The sequence below is a fragment of the Mobula hypostoma genome, chromosome 6 (assembly GCF_963921235.1).
Source record: "Mobula hypostoma chromosome 6, sMobHyp1.1, whole genome shotgun sequence".
NCBI lineage: Eukaryota > Metazoa > Chordata > Chondrichthyes > Myliobatiformes > Myliobatidae > Mobula > Mobula hypostoma.
Genome location: NC_086102.1, coordinates 151,126,173 through 151,143,148, shown reverse-complemented (window position 1 = coordinate 151,143,148; position 16,976 = coordinate 151,126,173). Strand labels below are relative to the sequence as shown.

At 37.5% G+C, this 16,976-nt stretch overlaps 1 protein-coding gene across 3 annotated transcripts in view; it reads left to right on the top strand.

The window, feature by feature from the left end:
- The window catches only part of myo1b (myosin IB), a 275,743-nt gene that overhangs the window by 243,652 nt on the left and 15,115 nt on the right, over positions 1-16,976 (top strand). The window contains exons 22-29 of one of the 3 annotated variants that reach the window (XM_063051970.1): positions 815-901; positions 1,145-1,231; positions 5,176-5,262; positions 9,039-9,113; positions 10,873-11,007; positions 11,902-12,008; positions 13,260-13,392; positions 16,499-16,651. In XM_063051970.1, the coding sequence (XP_062908040.1) occupies positions 815-901; positions 1,145-1,231; positions 5,176-5,262; positions 9,039-9,113; positions 10,873-11,007; positions 11,902-12,008; positions 13,260-13,392; positions 16,499-16,651 (864 nt within the window). The remainder of the gene's footprint in view (positions 1-814; positions 902-1,144; positions 1,232-5,175; positions 5,263-9,038; positions 9,114-10,872; positions 11,008-11,901; positions 12,009-13,259; positions 13,393-16,498; positions 16,652-16,976) is intronic. The other 2 variants (XM_063051968.1, XM_063051969.1) reach the window with 2 other exon arrangements.

The following is a 16,976-nucleotide window of genomic DNA, read 5'->3' as shown; positions in this document are numbered from 1 at the left end:
TCACTAACAAGCAGTGAATAGAAGGATACAGATTGTGAGCAGGCACATGGGATTAGACTGATGTCATGGTTGGAGCAGATGTTGTCGGTGGTAGGATTGGTTCCTGTACTGTACTGTTCTGTGTTCTGTGATGAGGCTACACATGATGATGCACAGTTCTGATTGCCCTCAACTACAGGAAAGAAGTGGCAGCCAAAGAGCGTAGATGAGAATCACCATGGTGTTTCTTGAATTGCAGGACTTTGGCTACAAGGAAAGATTTGATAGGATGTGTTTGTTCTTATAAGACTGTGGGAGGGAGAAGGATGGCCTTATTGAAGTTTGTATGATTAAAACTAGAGGACATAGGTTTAAGATGAGAGGGGAGAAACCTAAAGGCATTTTAAGGGGGAAGTTTTTCCACACAGAGGGTAGTGATTATGTAGAATGCCATACTAGGGAAAATAGAAAAGGCAGATACGATTGGAATGTTTAAAAGGCATTTGGACAGGTACTTGGATAAGAAAGGAGGACAGGCATAGGGACCTAATATGGTTGAAAGGGATTATCATAGATAGACATCACAGTCAGCATGGGCAAGTTGCAGCAAAGGACTTGTTTCTGTGCTCAGCAACTCAGTGATTTCCAGCCAAGCACGTAGCAACATAATCAGGGTGGTGGAAAAGCGAATGGTGCCGCTATCTGGGCTCAATGAGATACTACAGACGATGTGCAGCCACGTTAAGGGGAAGATATCTTCTCTACAAAAAGGATGGATTCTACTTTATATTTGTTTCCTTTTCCTCTACGCACACCCTCCACTTCCCCACTATAGGCACGCAAACTTTTGCGGGAACTAAAACACCAGAAGCGTTGTGAAGAGTCGGCTACAACAATTGCAGCCTATTGGCGAGGAACTCAGGTATGAAGAGTTGCTATTTCCTGCTGGGTTACCTACGGACTATTAAAACTCATTTCATTCCCTGACCACTTCAAACTGAAGCAACTTTAATGTGTCCGTCTCTCCATGGAAGAAGCTCATTCTTTTCACGTAATTGTTCAATATTTATTTGAAAGAAATTGTTTACTCTTGGCTTCAGCTAATTTCTCTTGTACTGCTTCCATTTTCTCCCCTCTGCTACCTTTCTTTGTAATAACTATTCAGGCCCGAAAGGATCTGAGGCAACTGAAGGAGGCGGCTAAGCATAAAAACGCTATTGCTGTTATTTGGGCTTACTGGCTTGGATACGAGGTATTTCACAACATCAGCCCTCATCTCTGCAACGTTTATCCTTCACACCCCTCTGTCTTTCACTCTTAACTATTAATATATTCTGTGCTCATGAGAAAAGCATGATGAAACCAGCAATATCCCCTTTCAGAAATGTTAGATTGCTAATGCAATAATCTGCTGCATGCCATTGTATAATGCAGCATGTGATGTGTTAACTTGAAAACTGCATTTTGTGCGATGAAAGATCACTGCGACTTACTAACTACCATTATTGTTTCAAGGTCAGATGTTACTTTAACTGTGAAATGTTACTTAGCATTCATAATTCACATAGATAATTGTGTTACCCAGCTGGGTAGTACTTTGGTCAACAATAGTTGCTATCCTGCATGTGAAAGAAAGTAATTTTGCATACTTCCTCAGTGAAGTTAATTATTTGCAATGGTCAACAAGACTTAGCCAAGCCTTCAAAAGGAAAAGGGAAGTTAAAAAGGGTTGGAAGAAGAATTCACCCTGTCCTCTGTTGTACAAATCATGGCACATGTGCATAGTAATAATCTGTATGGTTATATGTATGGTGCAGAGAGGGAGGGGAGGTGCTAAGTTTGCAGAGGACTGAGAGAAGAGTTTGAGGTTGCAGCAGGGAAGGGGTGGCAATAGAAGATTTCAACATTGCACTACTTCTCTCCAAATCTTTGCCTGGTTACCCAATCAAAGCCTCATGGGACCTCGGGTTCCAGTTGTCTTTGTTTGCTCTCTGATGATACATTTGAGTTTAGGTTGCTCTGTACTAACACTATAGAGAACCTAATGTAGTAAGGGTGAGTATAATATATTTGAGACTGCCAAGTTTACGTCAATGTCTGGGATAGATATGGAGAAGAATGCACATACTTGGGTAGGGTCAGAACTTTAATTTTATACCCAAGCAGACTCAGTTGTGTGACATTGTTGGTTTATTTATGTACAAATATACATAATTATAGTGCAGATTAACACAGCTGAAGAGAAATTCCTTTCCTCCAAGTAAAAAATCTATTATTAGAATGTCCCATGTTTTAATGTTCCATGACATTCAAGGCCTGGGCATGATACTTAACTATGGCTGAGGAATTATGTCAAGAAACCTTTCACAATCTGGAATACCTCAGAGACTTAGTTTTTCTGTGTTCCATGCCCTGGGAGATAATTAAGTACATTTTTGCAAGTAATGGAATGAGTAGAACTTGTGACATTTTCCACTTGAGCTAGATAACAATCTATCAATCAGTATACTGTTTAATTTTACACATCTTCTCCATCAAAACCTATATCCTAACTGATAGAAAAGAGTTAGAGATAAGTGTTTCATCACTGTAAAAAGTCGTGCGGAAAGGGTGATTTATCTGTAACTATAGTTAGAATTCTCATGCCCACATTTCCTTTGAAACATTTAAGGAACCTAAGGAATTATTGTTTGTGCAGTATTTTGAATGAATTAAATTGAAGCAATTTTTCTTTCTACCTGCATTGTAACAGCAAGGTTGGGAAGGAAGTTTTGAAGTTTTCTTCTTGCTTAGCTCTTTTAAATGACAAATAGCTAGTGGCAAAACTAGCCAATGACTGATGAATATTCAATAAAGTAACAATCATGAGACTGGGAAGGCTGACTAATTGAAATAGTTAAATACAGTTTTGAGCCTAGAAGGCTGCAATATACCTTGTTAGAAAATGTGGTGCTGTTTGAACGTGTGTCAACTTTGTCCAAGAAATGTCGGAAACTGAGTTAGCAAGACCAGAGTGGAGTAAGATGGAGAATTACCAACAGGCAACAGAAATTTCAGCATCACCCTAGTATATTGAACAGATGTATTCTGCAAAGCCGTTCTCTAATTTGATTTAGATTGCCCAAAGTAGACTATATGAAGAGCAACAAACACATTATGCTAAACTAAGTGCTACAAGTGAGTCACTGTTACACCTCAGTGGAATGTTTAAGTCCCTGGATTGTGATAGGTTCTGAAATACATCTGTTGTATCTCCAGTGGTTTTGCTCTCCTTGCCTCTTCTCCCAACCCAGAATTACCATATCTTTCTCCTTGTCCTCAGCTTCCACCCTCTTTCAACAAAACCTTTCCAGTATGATACCAGCACCAGAAACATCACCTTTTGCACTTCCCTTATGCATTGTCAATAAACTTTGCTTCTGGGAAGCTTCTGATGGTGAAGATGAGAAAACCTTCGCATTCTGTATGACAGCAGGAACCATCACCATCGTGATGATTGATGAACCAGACAGAGGTCAGGGAAGGGGCCTGAAACAAAGAGAAAGAGATAGATTGAACTTGTGCATGTTCTCATTGTTATACACCTTAGATAGGTGAGCTAAATGGAGTTAAAGGAGAAATTGTTCAATATGAACAAGTTCAGTCAAGTAAAGAGTGGTGGTGGAGGGGGACTGGTTAAGTCTCTGTTGGGAAGAAGCAAAAATCTCTTGGATTGTAACTCCAAAACATAAAACCAATTGAAAGAAAATCAAGGGAGCCAGGGATAGCGGGTGTATATTTAGTTTTACTTTAGTGCACTTCTGACATGGTTACATAATGACATATGCCATTCACATACTTTTACATATAACCCGTAATAAATTATGTAAACCACAAACAATGCTTAATCAAACAATCTATTTACAATATTACTGAATATTAAATACACTAGAGTCAACATGTATGATAATTTTGGTCTTAATGTGCAGACTGGTGCAGGTTTGGAGGAGGAAAGGAGTGTAAGTAAACTATGGAGAAATTGAGATGGCCAGTGTCACCCCGGCACTTTGCAGTGTAATCTTAAGGGATATGAAGATATGTCCAGGTGGATGGTGAATTTAGAAGGAAGGAGGAAAAGTCCACTGTGCACAGAACAGATCCTGGAACTGAATGGTCAGCTCAAGTTCCTGTGTACTAATACACTTTAAGTAGCATTTGCCATTGCCATTTACAGAAAGACATGGCACAAGATCCAAGTTGTCAGTCTCAAAGAAAAATGTTATTTAGCAGATGAAGAGGTGAGAGTAAATGAGTAATTGAAAGAATGAGATCTTCAGGAGTGAAGACAATGCTCATTTGGAGATAGTTGTCCAAAACCAATCCAACTCTTTGTTGGAGATCTGATTGTCAAAGCCAGTTGATCTGGTTCAATGAAATCTGAGAAGGAGAGGTACTTCTGGCAGGTGTGGTTCCCATTTGGCTCCTTGATAATCTTACAAGGAGCATTCAATAAAAACCTGGTCCAATTGAGAAGTTTACTACTGAACAGGTAAAATCGTTTTAGCAAGTTAAATTCCCACAGGATTTCTGCATAAATGGATCCCTGAACTTTGATTTTCAAATTGTAATATGTTTCACACTTAGACTTCTAACTGACCAATAACAAAACACATAGATATACAGATGCAAACACGGGGAAATCTGCAGATTTATATGTGTTATTGAATTTCAAGCAACACATATAAAAATTGCTGGTGAACACAGCAGGCCAGGCTGAATTCTCCTATCTTCCTCTCCCTCCCACTTTCAAATCTCTTACTATCTCTTCTTTCAGTTAGTCCTGACGAAAGGTCTCGGTCCGAAACGTCGACTGTACCTCTTCCTAGAGATGCTGCCTGGTCTGCTGCGTTCACCAGCAATTTTTATGTGTGTTGCTAGATATATAGATGTCGAGTTTAGTCTAGCTGTTGTTATGGAATTCCAGAGAAGAATATTCTGTAATTGAACTTTACATTGTGGTGTTTAATATACAGTATTTTCTGTTGATTATTCCACAACCTTGTTTGTGTGTGGACATTTAAACCTGCTCATGTGGCATGCTTTCCAGATTTAATTCATTTTCTTTCACTGACTTTTGGGAGCAATCCTTTTCTATTTATCTGCTTCGCTTTTATTCCTACCAATCCATCTCTTCATCCATTATGTGCGACCTTCTAGGCACGGAGAGAATTGAAACGCCTGAAGGAGGAGGCCAGGCGTAAACATGCGGTTGCTGTCATTTGGGCTTATTGGCTTGGACTGAAGGTATTTCCCCATTCAATCTCCCTATAAATTTGATCCTGATGAAAACTGTATTAATCACTAATCCTGATCATTCCAGACTTCTACTAACGTAAGTCAGTAACTCCAGTAAAATTTGTTTTGTCAATTTCTTTAACTGAAGCCAGCAAAGTTTTATTGAAGTTAGTTTAAAGCTTTTCTCTTTACCAGTGACACACCTGCGTCTTGTCACAGTTGGAGTTTATTGAAATTGGCACTCAAACCCAAGTGAACAGTCACTATTTAACTAGTTAGTAAACAAATGTCATCCACACCAGTTGTCTCACATAACTCTCACTCTTGTATTTTTACTGTGTCAAAAGTACATAGCTAGGGATAATCCAGAATGGAAAAACGGAAAGAATGGAAAATACTCAGCAGGTCAGGCCACATCTATGGAACAGAATCATTCTGATCAAGATTCTTCAACCTGAAACATGCATCTTTGTTTCTCTTCCACAGATGCAGCCTGATTTGCTGAATATTAAAACATTCTCTATTTTTATTTTAGATTTACAGTGCCTCTAGTTTTTAAGATTTTCAAGTACCTCATAAATATTTCTCTGCCCAACATACACGTGTACACTTTTGGATAAACTTAACTCCTTCAAATTTGCTAATTTCATTCAGCTTCATGCTTAGCTAATTGGAGATATTCCTGATCAAAAATTTATCTGAGGCTTGCTGTATGAGATTACAAATATTCTGTGGTGATTCTGTGGTGATATTTTCTTTTAAGCTTCAGCACAAGAGTCCACAACCATCTATTTCTGCAGTTAGCTTTAAAAGGATATTTGTAGACTTAGCTGATGGGTAATTTGCCCTAAAATCTTGTAACCAGGCCCATCTCAAGGGCTTTTCAGTACGCAGCACCACAAACCATGAAGAACATTAGTGCACGGTTATGTTACACTATTGGCTTAAGATTTTGTGGGGTACAAAGAAAACAGTGTCATCTTTAACTTGATTGTTAATGTAACTTTTTAGGGAAATAGTATCTTTTGCAATTATTCACAACATAATAGCTATTGCTGCTGATTTGAAAGACTATAGTGAGTTTTAAATGTCAAGTGAGAGCTAATGCAACATTTACATCCTCAGGCTTTGGTCGTAAGGTTAATTGTTAGCATCAGTTAGATCAGAGGTATGACTCTATGGTCATCGACAACTCTGTGGCAACCTACAGCCTGTTATCCCTTCATCAATATGTCATATGTGCTCCTTTAGTGCTCTTACAACTCTTCGTCCTTTGCTATGATGACAAAGCCAGATCATTGGATGGGCAACATGCTACATGAAAGAAACATTAGACCCGAACTCTAGTTAACATTGTCAGGAGATGATTGTTTCTTTGTCCTTCCAATGGGAAAGTATGCAAGGGCTTGTGAAGCGATGAACCGCAGTGACATCATTAAAATGATAAACTCACAATGGGGGTATCACAGATTCAAACCCACGGCACATCACTTAATGCTGTAATTGCTACAGCATTCCTGACTGAGCACTTAGTGATTCCTGCTGTGTGATAGCGCACGTCAGTGGAAAAAGGATGTATGTTCACAGGAAAGCAAGATAACTTAACACATTTTTATTCCTCCTTTCTAAATTTAAGCTCAAGGTTTAAAGTGCCCAGTGCAAAGTATTTTTAAATGTTCAGAGAATGAAAGGTGTTGCTGTTCAATGGGACTTGGGTATTCTTAATACAGATCACTAAGTTATACAGGTACTGCAAATAACTTGAAAAGCAAATGTTGTCTATTATTGCAAGAGTACTGGAGTACAAGACTGAAGATGTTTTATGGAATTACGTAGGGAGTGATATTAATGTTACTGATTTTTTGAGCAAAAATCTGGTTTCCCTAATTAAGGAAGGATATATTTGGGACAGAGGGAGTACAACAAATCTTTACCTAATTAATTACAGGGATGAAGAGTTTGAGCTATGACAAATGATTAAGCAGACAGAGTCTTGAATTTGGAAACAGGGGTTGTCTCATTGAAACAAACCAAATTATTACAGAACCTCTCATGGTGGAACAAGAATGATATATCCCTTGAATGAAGTATCTGCAAATTAAGGAGATAATCATTAAAGACATTCTGGATGATTCTTCACTCAGAGTATAGAATCTCTGGAATTCTCTCCTCATGAGAACCATGCAGGCTTAGTCATTGAGTATGATGGATAGATTTCTAAATATTAAGGAAATATGGAGTCTCTGGAGAAGATAAGCCAGGGTCTTCAGAATCAGAGTCTGAATCACTATCAGGTTTATTATCACTGGCATTTGTCGTGAAATTTGTTAACTTAGCAGCTGCTGTTCAATGCAATAGATGATAAAATAGAAAGTACAATAAATAAATAAGTAAATCAATTACAATAATATATTGAATAGTTTTAAAGTAGTGCAAAAACAGAAATAATATATATTTTTAAAAAGTGAGGTAGTGTTCACAGGTTTAATGTCCAATTGGGAATCATATGGCAGAGGGGAAGAAGCTGTTCCTGAATTGCTGAGTGTGTGCCTTCAGGTTTCTGTATCTCCTACCTGATGGTAACAGTGATAAAAAGGCATACCCTGGGCGTTGGGGGTCCTTAATAATGGACGTCTTATTGGATGGTGATCTTATTGAATAATGAAGGCCTGGAGCGCAAATGACACACTCTTGCTCCAGTAACATATATACTTCAGGACATAGGCTTACTTGGAAAACTGCATTAGGACTTAACTTTACTATCCTTTCCCTACTCCCCAAAAAGCTGTATCTGTACTTTCTAATACACCTAACAAGCTCATAACTCCATACCAAGTCTGATTTCCAGGTTAAGTGTTGTGAGACATAGTCCTAACAGGATAAAGAAAAATCTGGGGAAAAGATTAGCTGGGATTTTTCACAACATAAAGTAGAACTTGGAATGCTCTTAATAATGAATGCCAGATGGGATGTGACTAGAAGGATAGACAATTGCACTTTTATCCTTCTATTCACTGTATACTCGTGCTAAAGAAATCGGGGTTTTCTTGTGGATTCAAGCCTATGCACATCATTTTTGCCAATTGCAAGGTAAATGCATCTTGTGATCTGAAGCAAAACCACACTCGATAGACTTGGATGGAACATCTATGAACGTTATCTCAATCAAATTCACAGAAATCAAGAAAGATTCATCAGTTGCATTCCTAGACGTTCACATGATTCAACTGCAACTTGCTTGAACTCAGAAAAGAGGCTAATATTCAAATGCATCACTAGAAGCTGGGATACACACTTTGTAAATTCTGCTTTCGAACTAGCAAGTTTCTTGAGTCTTCCTATTTCTAATCTTTAGGATGATGTTAAAGCCATTAAATTTATGTTATAAAGAGTAATAATTATACTTTGAACAGCTGTGAGTATACATATTTACCTGTGAGCCATAGTTTTGCAATATTCTGAAAACCAGTGCACTAACCTGCTGTTGGTACCTAATCCTTTGCTAACATTTCCATTGGCAGATTGTATGTTTACATGTGTCTGTTGCAACGCAAGTTTTATTCTTTGAGTAATACTGATTTTGATATTTTTGTGGTGAAATTAAATTGATTTTAAGATTCCTAAATATTATCCAAGTGATTCCTGAATTCAACTGTTCCTGTCAATGGTAGATCCCTTGAGGAAATTGCTCTTAATTGTCACAGATATGATGGTAGTTCACAAACAAACTTTAAAAAAAACACTGGTATTAATTGCCTATCTGCCTATTTCCTCTCTTTCCATAGGTACGCAGAGAATATAGAAAGTTCTTTCGTGCAAACGCAGGCAGGAAAATCTATAATTTTACCATTCAAAGAATTGTAAGTTGATAAAAAAAATTGTATATCTAATTGCTATGTGATTTAAAAGCTTATTGGCTTATCAAGTTTAAAGGCTTATTCATGACCTCTGGCATATGGCAAGAAAATGCAATATTTAGAAGTAATAATCATTTACGAACAGCAAATAACCGTTGAGTGAAACAGAATTGTAATTTTATCATCTAGAAGCTAAGATTAATCTAATAAATGTATTAAGCTAATATTAGTTGTACCATTAGGAGAAAAACAATACATATCTATAAATAGAAACCTATCCGAATTTGTACTTGACACAGTTAATATCCAGTTTCAGATGTTCTATTCTTGATGCTAGAGAGGAAATGGGTTCTTTGATTCCACCATTTTGTGTGAGTCAACCTAGACTGATAGCACTTTCCCCTCAAGGTCAGCGCTACTTAGTAAAACTCTGAAGTAGTTATTAAGCACTTATATCAAGGCAAACCAGCACTTTGCCTTGACTCCAGAAGGTGTTAAACTGTGGTCCTGCCTACCTTTTCAGGTAGATATTAAGCATTCCAGGCTACTCTGAAAACTAAACTAAATGTAAAAATCGGCAATGGTATACTATAGCCACACGTACCAAGAATCAGTGAAAAGCTTGTCTTGCATACAGTTTACACAGTTTAAATCATTACACAGTGCACTCAGCTAGAATAAGGTAAAACAATGGAGAATAAAGTGTGGCAGCTACTGAAAAACATGCAGTGCAGGTAAACAATAAAATGTAAGATCATAATGAGGTAGATTGTGAGGGCAAGGGTCCATTGTATTGCACAAGAGGTCTGTTCAAGAGTCTGATGACAGTGGGATAGAATCTGTACTTGACCCTGGTGATGCATGCTTTCTGGCTTTTGTATCCTTTGACTGATGGTTAGAGGACAGAAGAGAGAATGTCCGGGGGGGGGGGGGGTTTGATTATGCTGGCTGCTTTACTGTCCTAGCAAGAATCATAGACAGGATCCCTAGAGGGGAGACTGGTTTCTGTGATATGTTGCGCTGTGTCCACAACTCTCAAATAAATTACACTGAAAGTATGACCCCATTCTTAATAAGAGGAAAATGTCGGTAAAGACAGGAATTAATGGCACAACTATAGATGTTTAGAATCAATGATATGGCTTTCCCATATAAAATGGTGTTTAAATGCAGTTTTTTATACTGTGTATGGTTATCTAAGTGTGCATTAATAGGTCTGAAAGGGCCCTAAAAGCCTCTGTGTCTGTTGGTCTTTTTCATTTGCAACAATCCATTTCAAGCAGTAGCTATTTAAAGTGCCATGTCATGAAGGTCAGGGAAAGGTTATTCACAGATATGTGGATTTTGGCTAATCGGGAATCTGGATTCAGTCCCATGCCAAAAGGCAAGATGCTGAAGTTTTCAAGTGTTCAGACATTGGGTAATTGGGGGTAGGAATAAGAGCAAAGAGTCAATTGTTGTCACCATGTTGTAGAAGTCCAGACATAACTGACATCACTGGATCAACCATACCACAGACTCATATATCACATAAATCCTGAAACGAGAGTGCTTTATCTCTGCAGACCGTCACGTGTCACCATCATTCCTTGATCTGGGAGGCAAAGTGCTGTAGTGCTGGCAAAGAAATTTGTTTTCCATTGACATGTATTCTGTTTTGAAAAACAGTATGTGAAAGGGCCATGTCCTCAGAGAAAATAGTTACTAATCCTGACTTGTCACCAGTCACTAACTGGAATGTACTGCTATTGCATTAATCCAGATGCAGAAGTACTTTGTGGATCTGAAAAAGAACTTGCCTTCACTGTCCCCAACTGAGAAGACTTGGCCAGCGAGGCCTTACCTTTTCCTGGAGAGTACACACACAGAATTGAAGAGGATCTTCCATCTGTGGAGGGTAGAAAACAAAATTACATTTGTTGGATATTCATAGTTAAATACTTTGGTGCATTTTTCCTCTCCCCCTGCCTTCTCCACCTCACCCACTTGAACCTATCATTTACTCCACTTGCTTTGATTTATTTGGTCAAATCCCACCCCCATTGCCTCCATTCTCTGCCCATTCATTCCTCCCCTCCCCACTTGCCTGACTACCTCATTTCCTCGATCACCATTCTCGCAATGTCTCCCACATTCTCTTGTTTCCCCAATTCCTCCTTTTCTAGCCTTATTATGAAACCCATCCTAATTTCCAAATTCCATTCCCCTGACAGTGAATTCCGATCTACAGTTGCTTTGATTTCAGAATCCCTGAACCAGGAGATTGAGGAAAAAATTTTCTTCTTCTGTAATGCTTGTCAATGGATTCTGCAGTATGTGCAAATGCGTGACTGTTTATTGACAGCATGATGAAGAATGCCTGATACACTGGTACCAGTTTTCTAGTGGCTTGCAAACTGAATGTCCCATTCTGAAGCTGAGAGGAATTAGTTAATGATTTAGAAAGATTCAAGATAAGCCTTTTTTGTAAAACATTGTGCCAAACGTCATCAGATGTTACAGATAGGAAAGTACAAATCACAGGGTTATATGCAAGACATTCCACATTAAAGATTTTACCTTAATTGTACAATATAGACTGAATATACCACATGTTTTGTGAGTAATGTTTTAAAAATCTCTTTGCCTGTTTGATTTATATTTTGGTATTCTGGTGTCATTAAGAGCAAAATAACACAAGCTCACATGATTTGCTGGACAGCATACATGTTGAAGTACATTGTTTACTCTCTGTTCGTAGTATAACGTAGAAAGAAATTAAACAATATTTACAATCAGTTATTGTTTACAGTGCAAGAAATACAGAGGTCAGTTCACAGACCAAAAGAAAGCCACTTTTGAAGAGAAACTTGAGGCAAGCGAGCTTTTCAAGGACAAAAAGGCTTTGTACACCAACAGGTAATAGCTGATGTCAGCCGTCGTGTAAGTTTAATCCATCTCTTTTAGATGACCTGATTTTGGCCGTGTTATTGATTAAATTCTTAACACCCAAAAAAAGAGAGATACGTTTTAATTTGAAGAAAGGTAGTAATTAGAACACTGGAATTGTCATGCATGCAAACTTCTATGAGCATCGTGACTATTATCTAACGTAAGTATATTGTGCAATTCATTCAAGAGTTACAATAATCATCTGGAAGTAAGTAAAGCTCTGCTCTGGATCTGTTTTGTTGCTCTTTCCTCACACTTCTTCGCATTCTTTATTTTTCAAATACTTACCCAACTTGATCTTAAAAAGTATGACCTTATATAATAACAAGCAACACACATCAAAGTTGCTGGTGAACGCAGCAGGCCAGGCAGCATCTGTAGGAAGAGGTGCAGTCGACGTTTCAGGCCGAGACCCTTCGTCAGGACTGAAATGTCGACTGCACCTCTTCCTACAGATGCTGCCTGGCCTGCTGCGTTCACCAGCAACTTTAATGTGTGTTGCTTGAATTTCCAGCATCTGCAGAATTCCTGTTGTTTACCTTATATAATAATTCATTCATCAATCCAACAGGTTTCAATATGAAGACAAACTTATTAAGTGAATCCTTATGTCTCAATTCACGATACTTGGAAATAATCTTTCATTACCTACTGTCTTAAAATCTTACAATTTTGAGAAGAGAACCTTTTATTTTAATTCCAGTGGAAAGTGCATATGTGTGTAGGCATTAGGAGATGATGGAATATGATGAAGCAGTTAATCAATACTTCTACTTGTACATTAAAAATAATTGCTCAGTTAATGTGCCATACCTCTGCCTGTACCTGGAACTGAATCCAGCAAGTTGGTGCCTCTCAGAGAGAAGGTGCCAATCTTACACTTTAGTGATAATGGTCAAATGGCTTTAATAGAGTTTAAACCACATCAAGTTTGCCATAGAAGCATTTGGCTAATCAGAAGAATTTATTTATATTTATTTTCTGAAACAAAATAGAGGAAGATATAACTAAAAATATTAAAGGAATTAATGGTAAGAATATTGTTGCTTGTTGATTAATTTGATGAGCATTCATAGGGAATTGTGTCTATCGTTCTTGAACTCTTTGACTAGACAGTGAAACTTTCCTCCAGTATTTGATGTTCTGGTTAATTGAAAAGAAGGTGATGACACCAATATGTAAAAGAGTGAATTTCATTTTTGGAATTTTCTACTGCAGCGTTCCACAACCTTTTCAAGGAGATTATCTGGAAATCAGTAAGAACCCCAAATACCAGAAGCTAAATGGTGCAGTCGAAGAGAAGATACTTCTGGCAGATGTTGTAAACAAAATTAACAGAGCTAATGGCAAGGTAAGAGAGGGGTTTTTTTTATATGTAATTTTGTGTTTACACTTTACTGAATGTCAAGGCCAGTATTTATCATTGAGAAGTTTGTGGTAAGCGACCTATTTAAACCACTGTAGACTACAGTAGCAGTACAATATTAATTGAGGAAAACTGTTTAAAGTCAACTACTTACAAGTCAAACCAGATATAGAAGGAGAATTTCTATTGCTGTGGTCAGCAGTGAAACAGGTGGTTTATTTATAACAATGCAGTAGTTTGCTGGTTACCATTACTGATACTAGATTCTTCATTTCAGGTTATTCAGGTAACAAATAAATTAACTAGATAGTGTGATAGATTTAATTTGTGTCAAGATTACTCATTAATTAACACAATCACTATGTGCCATATCCTATTCTGTGAGCCTGAAATGATCTCATGAATAGGTACTGCCTCAATATATTTTCTAAGTACAGAGAAGGTGTGATTGCACTGGTTGAGGGTGCTGAAAAAATTCTCCGGGGTGGTGCTCTGGAGAGGGTCCTGCTGAGATTCACTTGGATGTTGCCTGGGATGAAGTGCCTCAGTTGTGTGTTTGCTTTCTTTAAAGTGGGAAAAGGCTGAGGGGAAAGCTGGTAGTGGTATGTAAAATTGTGAAGGGCATCATTGAATAAACAATAGTAATTTTTTTCTCCAAAGCTGAGGATTGAAGTGAGGAGTAGGAGGCTTAGAGGAGATATAAGGAAAAACCTTTTCTCGTCCAGAGTGAAGTTGCAATTTGGAAAGCACTCTCTAAAAAAGTGGATGAGGCAGAGAGCCTTACAAAATTTAAGATGTATTATGCAAATATGTGAACCACCAAGGCACAGAAAACTGTAGACTGTGCTGGTAAAAGGGAAGGATATTGATGAGCATTTGATGGTTGACATGGACAAAATGCGTGAAAGGGCCTCTTTCTGATCCATAACACCAAACTGCAGAAACCTTGTGTGAATGTAAATTCTGGAGCTCCAAGAAAATTCTGAGCAACAGTATCTGTATTCTGATCACAACTTTAATTGGAAAAGCAGGATGTCAAGTGATAGAGTGGATAAATAGAATATGAGATTCATTTTTGGTTGGTGTAGAATTGTGAGATCTGATTCTTGACCCTGACCCATGATGATTCAGTTCATCTTCATGGATCATGGACGATGGTGACATAATGAGTCTTGGTGTATCATTTATACTATGTTGCGTATTTGAAAATGAATCTCAGGGTTGTATATGGTGACATATCTACGGTTTCATAATAAATTTACCTTGAACTTTGAATTTGATGCTGGGTGCCTGTGATGCTATTGCAAGTAAGTGTTTCATTGCACCTATGCACACTTATACTTATGACAATAAGTTTGACTTTGACTCTGACCTAGAATAAAAGAAATTAAGTTTCCTATTACTGTTAAGTGAACATCAGCTAAAAGTACATGGATATTAACTCCATGCCCTTCTTAGGATATTATGACTAGTCACTATGGTGATGTATTAGAGGAATTATCACCACACTCCAGAAAGGATGGGAGAAGTGGAGGGTAAATAACACAATTAACTCTTTTAAGACCATAAGACGTAGGAGGAGAATTTTTTTGCACTTATAAGCATTGAAAAGTTGGGAAGAAATGTCATTTGGCACTCTCAGTTGCAGAGAGTAAGCATGTCACTGGCGGCTTTAAATGTACACTTCAATTCTGCAAATATGGATTGTATTTCTACCTCCAGTTAAAATTTGTGAGTGGCCTCTGGGTGCTCTGACAAAAGAAATCCTTTCATTTGATGAGTGGCTGTGATTGTCAGTGCCATGCAAATCAGGACACCTGGAAACCATCCAGTTCCTTGTTAAAATTCTGGGCCAAATATACCTAAAAGAAATTCTAGTCTCAAAACATAGTTCGAAGTTGTGTTTTCATATGCAAGAGTGCAGCAGCAGCATTACACACACATAGGATCATATAAATAGCCCTCAAAAGAAAAAAAAACATAAATTAAACATGAATTGTGCACTTCTTTAAAACAGGAAAACATAACCAGAATTAAAAAAGCAAGGTCTATTTTAATGCAAAGTGATGCTATGTCTTAATTTGGAGAAAATTAGAAGTCGAACCTTTGAACCTTTATTTGATTTTGAGAAAAGATGAGGCTCATTTGCTCGTTATTATCATTTGAGCTAATTGATATAATTTTTCCATGATCTAATTGTAAATTTTTTAGTATATTTTCTTTTCTTGCTGGCAGTTTGATGTTTATTTTTAGAAGCTTTTTGTATGACGCATGACTCCGGGGTTGTATACCTAATGGGTTCTTTTTTTTCTCTCACTTTTCTGCTTAGTAGGTTTTTTTTGTTATCACAATTTTTTTTTCAATCTTTAAGATAATGTCTTTTTTGAGACATTGTAAGTGTTGTTATTTCAATGTACTTACGTTATTTTTTCCGTATAATATAACAATAAAAAGATTTGAAAAGAAAGACCTGTCTCATTCTGGTAAGCAGACTCATTGGCACCTGTTATTCCACCAACAACAGTGGTGTCATTGGCGAATTTGAAGATGGCATTGAAGGTGTGCTTAGCCACAAGGTCATCTGTGTGTAGAAAATAGGGCAAGGGTAAATTGCACAGCCTCAAGATGTACCTGTGTTGGTGACTGGCTTGAAGTCTGCTGATGAGGAAGTTGACTATCCAGTTGCAGAGGGAGATACAGAAGCCCAAGTTTTGAAGCCTGATGATGGGTTTGGATGGGTTAATTGGGTTGAACACTGAGCTATAGTCATTGAACAACAGCATACATACACATTTCTGTTGTCAAGCAGAGTGAAGAGCTGGAGAAATCACTTCTGCTAATATCCTGTTAAAACTGTGGACAAACTGGAATAGATCTAGGTCATCTCTAAGGCAGGACTTGATTCACGCCATTACTTGGTCACAATTACTTGTCTTCACAGTTAATTGGTACCCCAAAGCAAATATTTGATCATAAGCATGTGTCAAGTCTGCATTAAAATTAATACAAAAATCACATTGAGCTTAATGGTTTTTAAAGTCTTGATCTTTGTGACTCCATATTTAATGACATTTGTCCTTGTTTGATATAGGGAACCCCGAGGATCTTCTTATTAACCAAGAGCAACTTCATCATTGCTGATCAAAAGACAGGCCAGATCAAATCCACAATTCCTGTAACGGACATCACTAGTGTGTCTGTGAGCAAGCAAACAGATGGACTCTTTGCTGTACACCTCAAAGAGGTAAGGGCTCTGCAATAGGACATCAGATGTTCAATTGTATAATACAGAATGAGTAAAATTTTAGTGCCTCTAACCTAAATAATCATTTTGTTCTTTATTGCTTTGAAAAATTGAAAAAGAATTTAGAGAAACTGGAATGATGCCTTGCAATCTTTATTTTCTTTTCATCTGTGTTGATTTATGTGTCTCACCAATAGTTATTTGAAGAATTACTGCAAAATTCTGATTTAAGTTAATTTTATAAATGCTACCAAATTGTCTGGACCAGGACTTAATATCCTTTTAAAACCTTAGAAAGACACATTTCATTACAAATAAAAGTTGA